This window comes from Drosophila albomicans, chromosome X, assembly GCF_009650485.2.
Source record: "Drosophila albomicans strain 15112-1751.03 chromosome X, ASM965048v2, whole genome shotgun sequence".
Lineage (NCBI taxonomy): Eukaryota > Metazoa > Arthropoda > Insecta > Diptera > Drosophilidae > Drosophila > Drosophila albomicans.
In genome coordinates, this window is record NC_047627.2 from 5,029,203 (window position 1) to 5,046,713 (window position 17,511).

A 17,511-nucleotide genomic window follows, 5' to 3' on the forward strand; every position below is an offset into this window, starting at 1 on the left:
AATCGCGAGTACGTATACCCAATTTTGTTGTGCCCATTTTGTAATTGCAATTTAATAATTATATTTTTTTCTTCTTTTTGTTTAATACTTTTTGTTTTTCTTTTTTTAATATCCATTTGGCTGCTTAGCACAAAAGCAAAATCTCAAAACACCGACCGATAATTGTAGAGAGCAGCCTCGTTACTCCAACTTCAACTCCAACTTCAACTGCGTCTGCTGCGATCGCTGTTGACAGTTATGCCAGTTTATCTTTTTATCGTCGTCGCGATCGTTATGAGAATGCCATGATCTTGATATTTCTTTTTCTTGTTTTTCTTTTAATTGAACATTTGCGTGTCGCAGTCGTCAGTCGCAGTCTTAGCAGTCCAAATTAATGCCCCACTGTCGACACAAATACGCCAACAATTCAAGAATCGCGTCTTCTTGTTGCTTTCTCGCCACCAATTAGATGCCTCTTACTCCAATTATAACTAGCATAAATATGCGATTAGATTTGCAAAGCATTTCAATAACTTTTCTCTAATGAGTTTGACTTCTCCAATGCGCTTTTTTCTATCATTTATTTGTGGCATCCACTTTTGTGATGAGCAAGAAAATCACATTGATTTCAGAAGACTATAAAGAAGCTCTTTAAACTGATCTTATTTCTGACAAGATTTTCGCCGATTTCTCTAACAGTTTATGGTGCAAGTTTTTTACTCTACTGCAACGTACTTTTCATATAGTAATTTAATCAAATTTTCTGTACTTATTCTTCTCAATTAATCTCTTCCCTTATTATTAATATATTTAATATAATTTCGTAACTTTTCCAAATTAAATACATTTCATTCATCTTCTATGCCAGAATAAAGTGTTTACCATATTTCTTATTACCCTCTATAATAAATACATTTCAAAATTAAATACATTTCATTCATCACTCTAATACAATTTTAGTCGCCAAGCCGTCATTGATTATATTTTTGTGTTATCAGTTCGATCTTATATTATTTTCAACTAGTTTCAAGATTTATATTTATATTATTTCCGGGGTTTTTCTTCGTTAATCCATGCACAGTATTTTCGCAGCGTATTCACACAGTTTGACACTTGAATTGATCACACTTAACACATTCTATTTGGATTATTCTTTAGCGTTTAATGCGTTTGTTTTTTTCTTTTTTCTTTTTTTGGAGGTGTGACCTCTCAACACACCCACACACACTCACACACAGTTAACACCGTAAAAAAAGGTAACAAAAAAAAGTACATAGAGTGTATATAATTGTAAAGGGAAAACAAAGCACAAAAAAGTGATTCCAAGTGCGGTTGTAATTGCGGTGGCTGGCTGGCTCGGTTCTTCGGTTGCCTTCGCTTGGCCAATTGATTATTGTAACTGATGTGGGGCTAGGCTACCTTTTCATGGTTGCGGCTTGAGCAGCACACAGATTGTTGCTGCTACCGTCTGCAATTGTTATTATTGTTGTTGGTGTTGCTGTTGTTGTTGCTGTTGTTATTGTTGTGGCTTGCAGTTCTTTGGTACACTGAAACTGTTAATTAATTCGCGTTCCGATTCGTTAACTGCATTCGAAACACTTTGAAGCGCGAAATTTTGTTTGTTGTTGCTGTTGCTGTTGTTGTTGTTGTTGTTGGTGTCTGCTGACCAACGTGGCGCGGCGCAGGCTTTCAACGGCATGGAGGCGGCGTGGGCGTGGCTGCACGGCAACAACGGCAACACGGCAATTGCTGTTGCTGGTGTTGCTGATGTTGCATTTGAGCGTTAAAACTTCACGAACGAAACACAAAATCAAAACAAATTCAAAAATTCAAATTCGTCTGCCATTGTTGTTGTTGTTGCTTCGGTATAACGGTTATGCGATCGGTCAGCGCGCTACGGCAAAAAAAAGAAACACAACAACAAACATACAAAAAAAAAAACGGTAACAACGCTTCTGCCCAGTCCGCGTTGGAAATGGAAATGAAGATGGAAATGCTTTGGCGTTGGTAATGGATAAAGATGCCGACACGACACTGTTGCAGCTGATGCCAGACGAAGACGAAGACGAAGTCAACAACGACGATGACGACGAAAGCACCGTTCGCTTCGAGTAGCCAAACGCGAATAGAAGCGAACGCGAACGCGACCAGCGGCTAACCAACAGCCAACAACCAACAGCCAACAACCAAACAGACGACTACATGAGCAGCAACAACAAACGAGGAAAACGACAAGAAGCAAAAGCTAGCTAAGAAACCAGCTCAGCTCTCTTGCACAAGTTGTGTGTAGCCCCTATCATCAAATGTTTTGTATACTCATATATACGATATTATCCAATGATTCTGTTGTTGCTTCTGCTTCTGCTTCTTCTCCCTCTCCTTCTTTTTCATGGCATGGGTTGCTCGACCAAGCTACGAATTCCCCGATCATCAACTTTACGGTTAACTTACACTCCATGGAGAATAACCCAACAGCTAATTTGCCATAAACAGAGCTTGAAATTTTGACATATTGTCACCTACCAACAACAACAACACATTAAGGTTTGAGGGCTAAAAATAAATGTTGGGATTTATCAAAACAACAATTAACTTTTTGGGCAGTTAAAATAGTTGTAACCAAACAAAAAATTATCTAATATTTAGATAGTATTCTATCTGAATTACATTTTCATATTCACTTTGACAATGCTCAGTGATAAATTGATCAGCTGAAGAAAGTTGCTTAGAAACATAGATTATATTAGTATTATTATTATAATTATATATTAAAATGTATGTACATATTATTATATTACTATCGATTGAGATGTTCAATAAATATTTCTGTTGATCGAAGACACTAAGTAAGTAAGTTGGGGTTTGGTGCAAAAAGAATTATATTCCAATTCATTTAATTTCATTTCATTTCGTATCGTTTCATTTAATTTAATTTTATGTAATTTCATTCTATTTCGTTGCATTTTGTTTTAATAAATTTAAGTTAATTTCATTAACTTTATTTCATTGCATGTAGTTTATTTTCAAATCAAGTCGATTAATTTCATTTCATTTCATTTTATTTCATTCCATTTCATTTCATCTTCTTTTATTATATTTTATTTTATTTTATTTTATTTTATTTTCTATTGTATTGTATATTATATTTATATCATTTTATTTAATTTAATTTTATTTTTTTGTTTTATTTTATTTTTTTTTTCATTATATTTTATTTCTTTCTTTATTTTCTTTTATTTTATATTATTTTCTGTTATTCTTATTTATTTATTTTATTTTATTCCATTATATTTTATTTAACTTTATTCACGCTAATTTGATTTGCTTATATTTATAAATTATGCAACAGAGAAATCATTGCATTTAGACTTTTGCACATTTATTAAACAACTCTCGTATTGCACTCTACTGTTGTTGTTGCTGTTGTTGTTACTGTGTCAGTTGTCATGGCAATTGAACTGGCGTGTTTAATAAATATGAATTGAAGAAGAGAATTCAAGCAAGCCACAGAGAGCCACAAGAACCAGAAGCAGAAGCAGATGCAGAAGTAGAATCACAGCCAGAACTTTAGCTGAAGTCAAAGAGCTGGCCAAACCAGACCAAAGACGAGGCCAGTCCAGGTTGCTGGACTCCTTCGACAGCAACAGCAGTTGCTCCACTTGCAATTGCAACTCGTTGCAACGGTGCTTTGTGCTGGAATCGCAAGCAGCTTGCAACTTGCTTTTCCTCCTGCTGGCAATCGAATAAAAATAGCACGCCTGGATGCTTCATACCAACCACATGGCTATCTAAGTATCTGGTTATATGCTTAGCTGGTTACCAGGCAAACTTGATGCCTGACTCTGATTCTGATTCTGATTCTGACTTTGGCTCAGGGTCTAGGTTCTCGCTAGCCTTGGCGCATGAATCAATGCGCAATGAACGCGTGCTCTCCTTTGTGGTATTTAGGTGACTCCAAGCAGCTGCCAACTCGAGCACACAGCTGGCAGCTAGCGCCAACTAAGGCTGCTCAGCAGGTGGGCTGGAAAGCGATCTCAATCGCTGAAGCTGAAGCTGAAGTTTGCAGCATGTGGATCATTTGCCACCGCAGATGGCAGATGGCAATCTCTTGTTCTCTCTGGATCTCCCATTGTTTTGCAGTTCTAATTATGATCTCATCAGTTTTAATTGCCACATTTAATTGCCACGACCGCAGCAATCGATGAAGTCGGCCAATGCTCATTAAACGCCACTCGACTATAAGAGAGAGAGAGATCTCGATCTCGATCTTGTATATGTCTTTTGAGAGATTGCCGCCAGTCGCGATTTTATAAATTTAACAACTTTTAATGAGAGGCGGAACCGGGTTAATGTCTTTATCATAAACGCAAAGTGTGGAGAGTTGAATCCAAGCTCAGGTCGTCAATCAATCAATCTCAGCAGGTTTAAATCAACACGAAGCACACAATTAATGTAAATATTGGCATTTTGGTTAGTTTTATGTACAAATTATGGAATTCAATTTCGTGAACCTAATTTCAAGGTTTATATTCCTCGCTTTCTATAATTCAATACTAAAGTATTCTCTAGCTGTATCTGATTCATGATTGATATGCTTTTTACGATTTTAAAGAAACAAATAAACAAATTAAAATTAAATGAACTTCGCTAAGCAAATTGTATGAATTAGTTTCTTGACAATTATTAAAATAAACTCAACATTAAAGATTTATTTTATTTTAACTTTCCACATTAAAAAACTAAAAACTAAGCGACTAAGCTACTGTACATTTAAAAATTTATTAATTCATTTATTACTACAGATTTCAGCAAGAGAGTTCACAAAGTTTCCTTTGATTTTTGTCATTGCGAATAGTTTCTCTATTTTTATACCCGCATCCAATAAAGTAGAAGGGTATTTGAACTTTGTGCCTGTTGGTATGTTTCGAAAGTAATACTTTTTCTATACACCAAATAAAGTCTTAGGTATAGTTTAGTATATTTTACCGCACTATTTGCTTTTATTCAAAATGAGTAGCGAGTATCTCACAGTCGAGCTCACTCGACTATCTTTCGTACTTGTTTTTTATGCATTTTTGTTGTTGAGATTTAACCTGTCATTGATATCGATGATTTGTGATTTGCTTATCTGTAAGGTTAATGGCATGTCTCTGCATTTTGGATGTGAATGAATGGATGATATTGAAAGCAAGTGAAGACTGGATATGCAATTGAGCTTTTTCCGCCTTTTGAGCCAGTATTTCCAGCTAATGGCCAATTGAGAAATGTCAACTGTTTGTCGATGATGATAATGATGTGGGGCAAGTGAATGCAATAAAATTGCATTAAAGAGCTGCAAATCACGCTAACTGCTAACTGCCAACAGCCAACTGCTGCCGCTAGACAGCCAGCCAAGCAAAATGGGGAGAGAAGTCGCTCTGATTTCGTGTCGACACTTGTCGCAATCATTTAAATGAGCACCGTTCCACCGGACTGGACCACTTAATTCCTCTCTCTGTCTCTCTCTCTCTCTCTATCTCTGTCGCCCTCGCATTTCCCACCGCCCCCTGAAACGTTTTCGCAAATCGCGGTAAAGTGATAAAGAACAAAGCTTTCACCCCAGATGCGAATGCTGTGCGACTTTTGCTTTTAATTTATTGAGGTTTTTGGTTTCAGTTGTAAACAAGAAGCAAAATCGAGTTGCACTTACCAAATGTCAACAGACGCGGCAACCAGCAGCTGAACACAATCCAAACAGCCTCTGGCAGCGGCATAATGCAATGCCAATGCTCCTCCATTGGGCCTTTCGTTGCCAGAAATGTTGCCCGGATGCATTGGGCCACCCATGTTCATGGTCATCGGTATCCCGGCCAGATACGAGTCCAGCTGATGGGCGTGCATTCTGTTCTGTATGTTGTGATTGTTCTTAATGTTGTTGTTGTTCGAATTGTTAATGTTGTTGTTTATCTTATTGTTCGTTTTGTTGTACAGCTTGTTCAATTTGTTATTGTTGTTGTTGTTGTTGTGGTTGTTGTGCTTCAAGTGCAGATTCGAGTTGAGCGCATAGTCGTTAATGGTTCTGCAAATAAATTAAATCAATTTCATTAATATATTCCAACTATAAAAGAAGAGATAAACAAAGATAGTAAGAAATATGTAAATAATTTAGCCCTAGGTATATTAGACAATAGCTCAACATATAGAAGACTCAAAAGATTTCACATTCTTGATCTCCCTGAAAGGTAAATTTAAGTAAACGAAAAGTTATATATATTTAATATCAGGTTTCACTGGAAATGTAAATATTAGTCATAAAATTTACTTATTGTCACAAGACAGATTGTAAATAAAAATTGAGAAAAAATAAAAATTTCATTCATAATTAGCTAATAATGTTTCAATTCATTTTAGAGTTACATTATTTAACTTAATCTTATTTGTATACTTTGGTTAGTGCTCAAATTTTGCAGTTTCATCCGCATAATATTTCTTAAAATATCGTTGCATACTTTTGCGCGCCCAATTTAAAGCTTAAGTCCAAAAAAGTATAGCAGCCTTTGAGGAGCCACAAACGAAAGACTTAAGACACGAACCTGCTGAAGTAGACAACACTTTTCGCTTGCGTTGCGGTTGTTAATTATTTCACAAAAATGGAAGTTATAAACGATAAATTCACACGCACACACACTCACACACACACAAATGTGGCTTGTTGTGAAAATCTCTGAATTTCGCTAGGTTAATTTGGCCCTTGGCTGCTGTTAACCGGGTCAGGTCCATAAGCAGCTGCTGACTCACATCATCAACATCATCAACATCAAACTGCGGCACTTGCCCCATGTGGTAAACACACACACACACGAACATTCACACATACATATGTGGAATTCGGGCGCCGCTTCCGCAAACACACAAAAGTCGAGCAAAACTCATAAAGTTGGACTCTTCACATTGTAAACTGGCGACGACAAATTAATTGAATAACAAAGTGAGGAAAGCGTTGGGTCGGAAGAGTGTGAGTGGTGGAAGAGTGCGGAGAGGGGGAAGAAGAAAGGCCAAAGCGACGCAACTGACAAACCGACAAACTTGACTTTTAGCTGCTGCTTTTTTGATGTGTTTTCTTGGTCTGTTTTGTCTGCGCGCTTCTGACAAACAGCTTTAAAGAAGACAGAAAGCAACTAAAATGCCACAGCCACTTTCTTTAAATTTATTGCGTCAACGCGCTGAAATTAGTTTACCCGAAATGAGGTGCTTGTAGCAGGTGCCGAGCAAGAGGGCGTTGTGCGAGTGCTGCACACATTTCAAGAGGTGCTGAGAACGCAATTTGGGCACTTGAATGGGGGCCAGTTGGTCAGTTTGTCACATAAAACGTAGCTGACATTTTTGTGCAAAAATCACCATAATAAACCTACTCACAAAAAAGTGACAACATTTGTAACGCACACTGCCCGACTAGCTGATATCCTAGGTTATGAACAGCTGTGACTTCTTGAACGATAGCTAAGCAATTTTTTGGGAATAGGCTGAAAGTTATAGTTCAACTTTGCTCTAAAGCAAAACGAAACTCAATATTAAAGATTGTTATGATTAGACTGAAAAGTAAACTGAGAACTGTAGTTCAACTTAGTTCATAAGCAAGTCAAAATTGCATTGTAAAGATTGATATGATCATCACTATAAAGTACATTCTATATCTCTGATATTATATGTACTTAATACAGTTTCCTACACAGATAGAGTAAAATCTAAATTAAAAAGTAGATTGCATATTTTGATTTCAGATTTGTTCGATCTTAAAAAGTCTTGAAATAAGATTTATGGGTTGAAAATATGTTAAACCAAAATTTGCATCCTAAATTTAAATTTTAAGATTAAAAACATTTTATTTGAAGATTTTAATCTTGCTTCAAGAATGTTTTATTACAGATTAAAAAGAATATTACATATCTTGATTTAAAAGCTTTTCGATCTGGATTTAAGATTTTTCCTTCTTGGTTAAATTTTTAGATTTTTCCATTCTTGAAACAAGATTATAATCTTGAATTTAAAGATTGGGGTATCTAAAATTTTAGTAGAATTTTGATCTTGCTTTAAGAATAAACCTGCTTCAAGATGCTATTCTTGATTTAAGCAAGTTTTTACTTTCAGTTTATCAATAGAATGCAGATTCAGTTGTGCAAATTCTATTGCCAACAAAATAAATGGCATGTTATTATACGAATATGTTAACTAACATATTTCAACAATTTCTCTGCTATAAATTTGTTAATGGGTTTTGTTAACTACATAAAGTTCGCGACCTAACAACAATTTGCGACTAAGTAAACGACATTTTTGTGGTGATATCAAGGAGTTGAGACTTTAAGTGTTCACCAGCAATTGACACAAAGACAAACCTAATCAAATTGTCGAGCTGTGTCCACAAATCATTATCAATTACATTGATAGTAATTAAAGTGATAACAACACAATTATTTGCGCAGCACTCTTGAAACTTTTGCTTCACTTTTCTACACACACACACAATAACAAAAAAAATAAAAAATAGTTGGCGGGTTATCGCTGCCGCTGCCTGATGACGATTGTTTACCTCAGTTTGATGGCAACTTCGCGGCACTTGACGCATGGCACTTCAGTGTTTGCTTCCCCCGTTTCAGCTGCACTTTTCTTGGCTGTCACATTTTCCTCTTCGGTTACTTTTTCAGCTGTCTCTTCTTGTGTCCCCGTCACAATTGTGGCATATTGTGCTTCGGCTTCTGCCTCTGGTAATTCAGTTTCTAAATCCTCCGTTTCGCTGGCAAAATCCACAACCAGTTGCTCATCATCCTCTTGACCCGTGGATCCGCCGCACTGTCGCCTGCTAAAGTATCCGACGTGCTGTTCGACGCCAGCATTCGCATCGAGCAGAATCCGTTCGTAGGCGGCGCTTTCGTTCTCGCTGAGTGCGAAACGCTGCTCGAAGACGCGCATGGGCAGCGCACTCTGACGCAACAGCTCCATGCGTTTGTGCCGCAACTCGATGGAGAAGATGAGACGCACACGCACCAGACGCCGCAATCCCTGTTGCTGCAACGTGGAGCGTGCACGCTGCAAACGGCGACGATTGTGTCGCAACTCGAGTTTCTCGAGGCCGCGCAGCGATTTCTCAGCTGCTGAAGCTCCTGAGTTATTGTTGCTGCCGCTGTAATCCACTGCTGAGCTAAGATCCAAGGCGCTGCGTGTGCGTCGCCAGGGAACGAGATCAAAGTGAGAGAACTTGCGTTCGCCCAACTCAGTCCAGGGATGGAAATTCACCTGAGAGACGCCGCTGTTGCCTTGCCGCAGAATCCAATCGGAAGAAGAGGAGTTGGTGGCAACGGAGGGGGAGACGGTGACATGCACTTGTGATGTGGCACGTGCAACACTCGCTTGACGCACGTGCGCGTTGCGGGCGCTGGCCTGCGGCTTGTGGCGCTTGTAACGCGGCACCAGAGTCGCCTCCAGCATGCGCTCATCCAGACCGTAATCGCGTCGCAACAACTCCAGCTCCAGCTCCCTGCTGCTCGCGTTAAACTGTGCGCCGTTCCACACGATGACCGGTCGCGTCAACAGATCCGCGGACAGTGACTCGCCGCTGGGCATAATTGCTGGCGAACTTTTCTAGTCGAGTTCGTTCTAGTGTTCTCTAGTGTTATTTGCCACGAAATTTGTTATTCGCTGATTGCTTTTTAATATTATATTTTCCGGTTTCCGTTTTTCGCGTCGCGTTTTTCGTTTTGTCGCCCCGTCGTCTGCCGTCGACGTCTGCGCGCCGTGACGCCGTCGCCGCAAATGCTGCTGGCCAAATTCAAATTCAAATCTAACTCCCAACTCTGAGTCTGCGACTCTCTGCGACTTCACGAGTCTGAGGCAAGCGGAGTGAAGTGGAGTGAGCTGAAGGGAATGCCCTATGCAAAACGGCGACGGCGACGTCGACTGCGATGATTAAATGTATGTAAGCGGCGCTGACTTGAGCTGAGTTTATACAACAACAACAGCAACAAAAACATTATTATTATTGTTGCTTTTGTTGTTGTCATGTTTGCTCAACATTGGAGCAGCAACATCAGAGTATTTTATGCGCTTTTATTGTTATTTATTTATTTTCACGCTTACTGCCATGTCACCAGACCAACGCTCTCGACTGCGACGCCAGCTGCGACGCCAACTGCGACTGCGCTGCCTCGTTTCAAATGTTTCACTTGGCTGCGCACGCGTCAACAATAACAATAACAACTCTCAATGAGGGCCGCAGTTGGGGGCCGATTAACATTGTTGTTGTTACTTCTGCTGCTGTTGTTGTTGTTGTTGTTGCTGCTGTTGTTGCTGCTGTTGTTGCATGCCCCATTCAAAAATTCACAGTTCACAGTTCTATTCTCAGCTAATTGACAGCTCGCTGCCCATTGAAATGTTCAGCCAATCGCATTACAAACTACACACACACATACACACACACACACACACTATACATCTATATGGCATCAGCTGCATATACTCGTAATATCTAGAAACAACATTTTCCCTTGTAAATTTACAAATTTTTTAATTGCCAAAAAAGCCTTAGCCTTAGATAAGACTTCATAGACTTCCATCATTGGTTTATCAATAAATAATATTTCAATAATAAATAAATAAGTATTAAAAATAATAAATAATAGTTAATAAATAGTAATAAATAAATAAATACAATTTCAAAAAGATTTAAATAATATTATGAGCTCAATTCACTATATTCTTAAAATTTTTACAGCAGTTTATTGACACAAGTAACAAATTCATTAAGACTCATTAAGTATTACATTTTAAATAGATTAATGAACAACAAATAATTCAAAATTTGTTAAAGTAATAAGAATGATTAAAATTATATATTATAATATGATCAAAGTATTTTTCCATCTACAACATTATTTTGCGATATTTTTCATACGCGCTTTCCATATAGTGTAGAAGGGTATTATAACTTTGTGTGTAACAGACAGAAAGAGGCATCTCAGACCCCATAAAGTGTATATATTCCTGATCAGCGTGAACATTCAATATGATATAGTTATGTCCGTTTGAATGGGCAAAAACGTCTACTTTATAAGACCCATGTCTTAGTTGCTGTGGCTAATAATCCGGTATATTTTTAATGCAGAACTATCATATAACAATATACCAAATATTTGTATAGTATTTTTCGGTATATTAATTTGGTATATTTGCTTTTATTCACAGTGGTTAGCGGGTATTTCACAGTCAAACACACTAGACTGCACCTTACTTACTTGTACTTATTAATATTCAAATTATTATTATATTAAGCACATAGTGTACTTGAATTCTTTTTGATAATGTAGTCGCTCTAATTTGCAATTTAACTTAACATTACCGAAAACTAATACAATACGTTGCGACAATATTTTATGCCACAAATAAAAAAGCACTCAATATTAAAAGAAAACTTTTGGATACAAAAATATAATACAAGTATAGTTCAATTTTGCAATTTAACTTGCACATATTATTATCAAAAACATTGACATCATCATTGTATTAAACTGAGCTTAGTCTTCAACATCTTGTTAAGTAAAATGCTTGCCAACGTGAAAATAGTTGAAATGCTGCATACAAAGACTGCTATTTCAATGATCACAGCTAGTTACATTGACTAAATAGTTAGTTACGAGAGATAGAGAGAGAGAGGAGCAATAAACGATATTGTGATCTTTATTTTTAGCTATATTTTGCGAGTTATATTCAATAGGTGATTGATGCCATGTTTTTAGTGTGTGTTTTATGTGTGTCACAAGTGTGAATATGTGATTTGTATAGCATGTGAATTGGATTGAAATCGGATTCGATTTCTGCAAGCGAGATGCTGATGCTGTTGATGATGATTTTGACAACCTTCGAGATCGAGTTGATTTGAATATAAAAGAAATATGTGAAATGCGGTAGACGCGACAACGACGAAATCAAAACAAATCTATTAAGTATAATAGACTTTGTTATAGATACATATATGTATTTGCATTATACATTTATGGTCGCCTTTCTAAGCTCAGACCTTAATTGCAGACCTCAAGTGTCAACAGATTGCCTAAAAACTAATGGACGTCATCTTTGACATTTTCTGTTTTGTATGAATATGAGTTTCATTTTCATTTTCATTTCCATTTTCATTTTCAGTGTTTTATTTTGGGGGTCGAGATGAGTCAACGATTATGAAATGCAAGCGATGAAAATGAGATGAAACGATTGTCAAGCCACCGAAGGTCGAGGACTGTCACACAGATCTACATACATACATAGTATAAAGTGTATATATAGTTTTATATATGTATAATATGCAGATGAAAAGCCAAAGCGGAAGTTTCGTCAGGGCTCGAAATGCGGGCGGTGACATTCACCGAGCGCCATTGAACCAGAAATCACGAAAACTCTTTACGCTGCTTGAGCATGACTCACGTTCGAGGAGGAGGGAATTGTAGAAGGGAACAAGTTCCGGGCCTATTTATGAGGCACAGGCGCGAAATCAGCTCAAGACCATTGCACCTAACCAACTAACTAACTCTCTGAACCAGCTCAGTCAATGGGAACACACTTGAGGCTCGCTTTTCTTTCCAGCGACTAACTAACTAAATGACTGACTAAGTAACTGACCAACTGACTAGCTAACTAACTAACTGACTGTCTAAATGTCTCGCTGTCTGCTTCTTCTTCTGTTCAAGTATGTAGAAGAAGAACTCGCGTTTCGCTTGAGTTGAGCGACATGCAAAAGTTCTGCAACTTGATCAAGGGTTGATACTTCGTTACTATATAACATAGTATACAATGCTTGTATATTTATACATTTTCCATATGCCTCTCTGTGTGTAATTACATGAATAATTGATGAGTGGAAGCTATGTCTATTATTTGATAAGTACAAACTCATAGCAGTTGCAGCAACATTTTAAAGTTTAGAGAAACTCTCTTGTGCAACAATCGTTTAGGTGATGCAATGGAGTTTCTTACATATTCGCTCTAAATGTATCGATAATAACATTGTTCGATAGTAAGCAGACGTTATTCAAAATATGTAAATATATACGAGTATATATAATATGTAAATATAAATATATTCATATAGAAATATAGTTCAATAGAAGTTGATTTAGATTAAGATGTAATCTAACAATAATTGATTTTAAATGTATTATCGATAGTATGATCGATAGTAAAATCGCTTCATTTAAAATATATATTACGTATTTCCGAACGATAAACAAATATGTTAATCCGTATTTAATTACATGAATAATAGATGATGCAATCGAGTTTCTTAGATATTCGCTCTAAATGTATCGATAATAACATTGTTCGATAGTAAGCAGACGTTATATCATATTTTAAATACTGCATTCATATAGAAATATGGTTCAATAGAAGTTGATTTAGATTAATATGTAATCTAACAATAATAATAATTGATTTTAAATGTATTATCGATAGTATGATCGATAGTAAAATCGCTTCTTTTGAAATATGTATATATTACATATTTCAGAACAATATACAAATATGTTAAACTATGCGTAATTACATGAATAATGGATGATGCAATCGAGTTTCTTACATATTCGCTCTAAATGTATCGATAATAATATTGCTCGATAGTAAGCAGACGTTATTAAAAATATGAAAATATATATATAACATTTTATAAATTCTTCATTTTCATTAGAAGTTTGTTTATATTAAGATAAAAGCTAACAATAATAGTAATTTAATTATACATTTATTATCGATAGCACAATCGATAGTAAGACCATTTCATTAAAAAAAATATAACATGCTAAACTGTGATTAGTTAGATAAGGATAAAAATTATTCTTATAAAATAACCATAAATATGAATTAGTTGATGTAATTAAGGTGCTTTTCTATTATCTCAAAATTTGTTATCGATACCATGTTCCAAAATAAGATCACGTTTTTCAAAATATATAACACATTTTATATCTTCGGTAAAACTAAATTTCGAATGAGATCTAAACTTTGTTTATGTAGTTTAAACTAAAAATAATGTATATTTATTACCAGTAATACTATCGATAGTGCATACGATAGTTAATCTTTCGTTCTTAACATGGTTTAAAGCTTTATCAACTGCAAATCTCTTTACCCAAATAAGCCCAATATCCCGTAATCTTATTAAACTGCAACTGTTAGAAAACGAAACCCTAACAAGATCATTATAAAAGTAAAGTAGCAACAACAACAACAACAATATCAAATGCTTCAGTGATTTTGGGTGCAGCAACACACAGAGATAGACGAGTAATTTCTTTAACTGTTTTGGAAATGGTTTTATTACAACTTTTTTTTGCTGACTGATGAAGATGCTCGTAAAAAACTGAGCGCTCCAAAACTTGACCAAAGTCGTTAAAATCGTATACGAGAGCGAGAGCGAGATAGCAAGATCTTGCAGTAATGCCATTTAATTAAATATCATATGAATTAAATTAAGAATTAAGATTATTTAGCGCGCAATATCAATAAAAAAAATATAAGAAATATTATAGTTAAAAATATCTACGATTTTCTCCATTTGTGATTCGATCGTCAACAATGGCTGAGACTTTTGCACTTCTCTCTTCAACACTTTTACTTTTTGCTTTGTTATCAAAAGCAGAACACCGCTAGCTACATAGCTTGCATGGCCAGCTGTCTAACGGTAATGTCAGCAACAGCAATAGAGTTACCATCTTTCTTCTTTGCTCTCCCCATCCATCTTCTTCCATCCGCGTCTGGCATTCACATTCAAATTAGCTCTTAGAATCGAGTAGCATTTTTTTCTTCTTTTTTTTTGTGTGTGTGGCTCTTTGATTTTTACGTTTTTAGGTTTTTTTCGTATTTTGTATTTTTGGGTTGGAAATTTTCACTTTCCGCATACAAAAAGAAAGCAAAAGTGAAAGAAACTGAACTTTTTTTTGTGTACGCACAACGGGGAGGAAGTGATTGATTGATTAACGAGAAGTTTTCGTCAATGAAAATGCGCCAAATTTTAAACAGACTCGAGTCTTTATCTCTTTTTGACTCGCTCTCTTTCTCTCTCCATTGAAAACAGTTAACGCTTCCGCTCTCACGAAAGCTCGGGCCAAAAGCTTTTGACCAATCGCTTGCAAATAAGCCAGCCCAAGTCAAGCACTCATCATTCATATGTATATGCATTCATTTATTCAATCAGTTCATCCATCAAATGCCGTGAAAGTTCAAAGCAAACAAAACATTTGTCTAACAACAACATCAAGACTAACAAGCGCTCTCTTGATATACTCGGCAGAATCGCACAGCTCTCAAATGTGGATAAGATAAGCGAAGATGCCGCAAAGACTGCAACAAACAACTGGCAACGTGCAACGTGCAACAATAGGTGGCACTTGTTGAATGTGACACAGCGAGTTCCACGAGTTGCGGCAACATTTCTATGTAAACAAAGTTCGGAGACCCAGTTTACGAAAATCTTTATAAACAAGTCCTCATTGCATGCGAATTGAAATGAAAATATCAACATCCAATCAAAATTCATGAAAAACAGAAAAGATTGCTACGAAACAGCTTCAAATTTTAAAAATAGAATGCAAAGATCGTAATCATTATAGGTTTTATTTTTAAATTTATGGTATGATGATTATGTATTAATTTTTCTTCATTAATAACGATTAGTTTGAAGCAATTTTATAAATAATCATAACTTTTGATAAATATATAAAAATTTAAAATAAAAATGATTATGTGTGATGTTTATAAGAATCTCTTTTATTTTATTTATTCCCTTAATGAACAAAAATATTTAGTTTTTATGCACTAGCTTTCATGGGGTATTAGATTAGTTAAACTAATCATACATTTTTTGTCCTTACTGTAAGAAAACATTATTGAGAAATTATTTAAAAGTTGTAAAAAATGAAAACCAAAGAGTTAGAAAGCTACAGTCGAGCATGCTCTACTGTGAGATACTACATATTTTTAAACACAAAAATACTAAAATATACCAAAGGCTATATTTGGTATATGTTGTTATACAGTCAAAATATACCATAGAGTAAAAATATACTTAAGCAACTTATTGCCATACAAAAGTATGTCTTAAATAACTTCTACAATTTTTACGTATCCAATTTTTTTTCGATTTGCGGTTTCTACTTCATAATACTCTTCTCCCCAACATCCGATAGTTAAAGTTTACTTTCTGTATAATTAATATAATAATATTTTGGCTATTATTTAAAATGTTATATCCTGGCTCTCAAACAAGCTGAACATTAAGAGGGGAAAGGAAGCAGCAAGGTTTGCTGCAATTGACATTAATCACGTATACGTAATTAGAGTTGAAACAATTTTGATGATAGTCTCATTTCAATTGATATTTCGCACGCAAGTAATTGCTAATAATTGTAATAATACAAGTGAATTTTGTAAACATTATGTAACCAGTCAGATTGCAACGTATTTTTAAGTAATTATTATTTTAGTTTTTCACTAATGACATGCAATTATAAATCTTATGAAAACTTTGCGTATATATTTGAGAAGAATTTAATTGCTGTTTGGAAAAACAATTCTTATTACTATTATGATTTGTAATATCCAATATTGATTGTTATTAATTAAATTTATACAGCTTTGACACTGTCATTTCATATCAGTCACAACAAATGGACAGATCCGAAGTCGTTCAGTGGGAGATTATGAAGACCAACTGAACAAATGGCCAATTAACGGCAAAAGCAATAACAAAAGAGCGGCGGCGAGATTGGAAAAACCAGTTGAGCATCTGAGCTGCGCTTCAATATGGAAAATGAAAATCAAAAAGTCTGACGTCTCGTCTCGTCGCGTCGATTTCTAGTCAAGTGTCGAGTTAAAAATGTCGTATGTAAACGCTTTGCCTTTAATACTTAATTGACATTGGTGGAAAGTTGCAGCGGCAACAACTGCCACAACAACTGCAATTGCAACTGCAACAGCAGCAGCAACAGCAGCAGCAAAGCTGGGCCGGTTGTTGACCGAGAGATTTGTTAACCATGGTTAACACCGCTAATAGCCATCGGCATCGCCTTCGCAAAGTCTCAACGAAAGCAAAAGGATGACAGTGGACCAGGGATCGGTCTCGTGCTGGAGATTAAACAGCGGCTTGTATTTTGGGCTTGTTCAATTCGTTTCTGTTGATTTTTGGTTCGTCGCGGCCATGGGAAACGTGTTGCTGCAGCTGCAAGTTGCAAGTTGCCGCCTCAATTGGCCAACCAGAAATTTCACTTTTTCTTTTGCGCATTTCGCAACTTGCGAGCAAACTTAATTTTTTTTTATTTTTGTTTTCTTGCGCACAAACATATTGAGTTGTTTGTAAGATTCATTCATTTCTAAAATGCCAACAAAGATTTCGAGCAGAAAGCGTCGCTAATTAACGTAAAGAGGCAAAAGGCAAACAGGTAATGCGAAATCAACAAAATAAATAGATAAATAGAAATAAAAATAAATACTTAAGCACACACACACATACATACG

General features: G+C 35.9%; 1 protein-coding gene across 8 annotated transcripts in view; it reads right to left on the reverse strand.

The window, feature by feature from the left end:
• Positions 1-17,511, reverse strand: part of LOC117577544 (homeobox protein 2) — a 47,705-nt gene that overhangs the window by 22,921 nt on the left and 7,273 nt on the right. For 4 of the 8 annotated variants that reach the window (XM_052001915.1, XM_052001914.1, XM_052001913.1 and 1 more), the window contains one exon: positions 5,669-6,037. In XM_052001915.1, coding sequence (XP_051857875.1) covers positions 5,669-6,037 — 369 coding nt within the window. Of the gene's footprint in view, positions 1-1,398; positions 1,797-5,668; positions 6,038-8,548; positions 8,619-17,511 lie in introns of those variants that run through there. The other 4 variants (XM_052001919.1, XM_052001920.1, XM_052001918.1 and 1 more) reach the window with 4 other exon arrangements.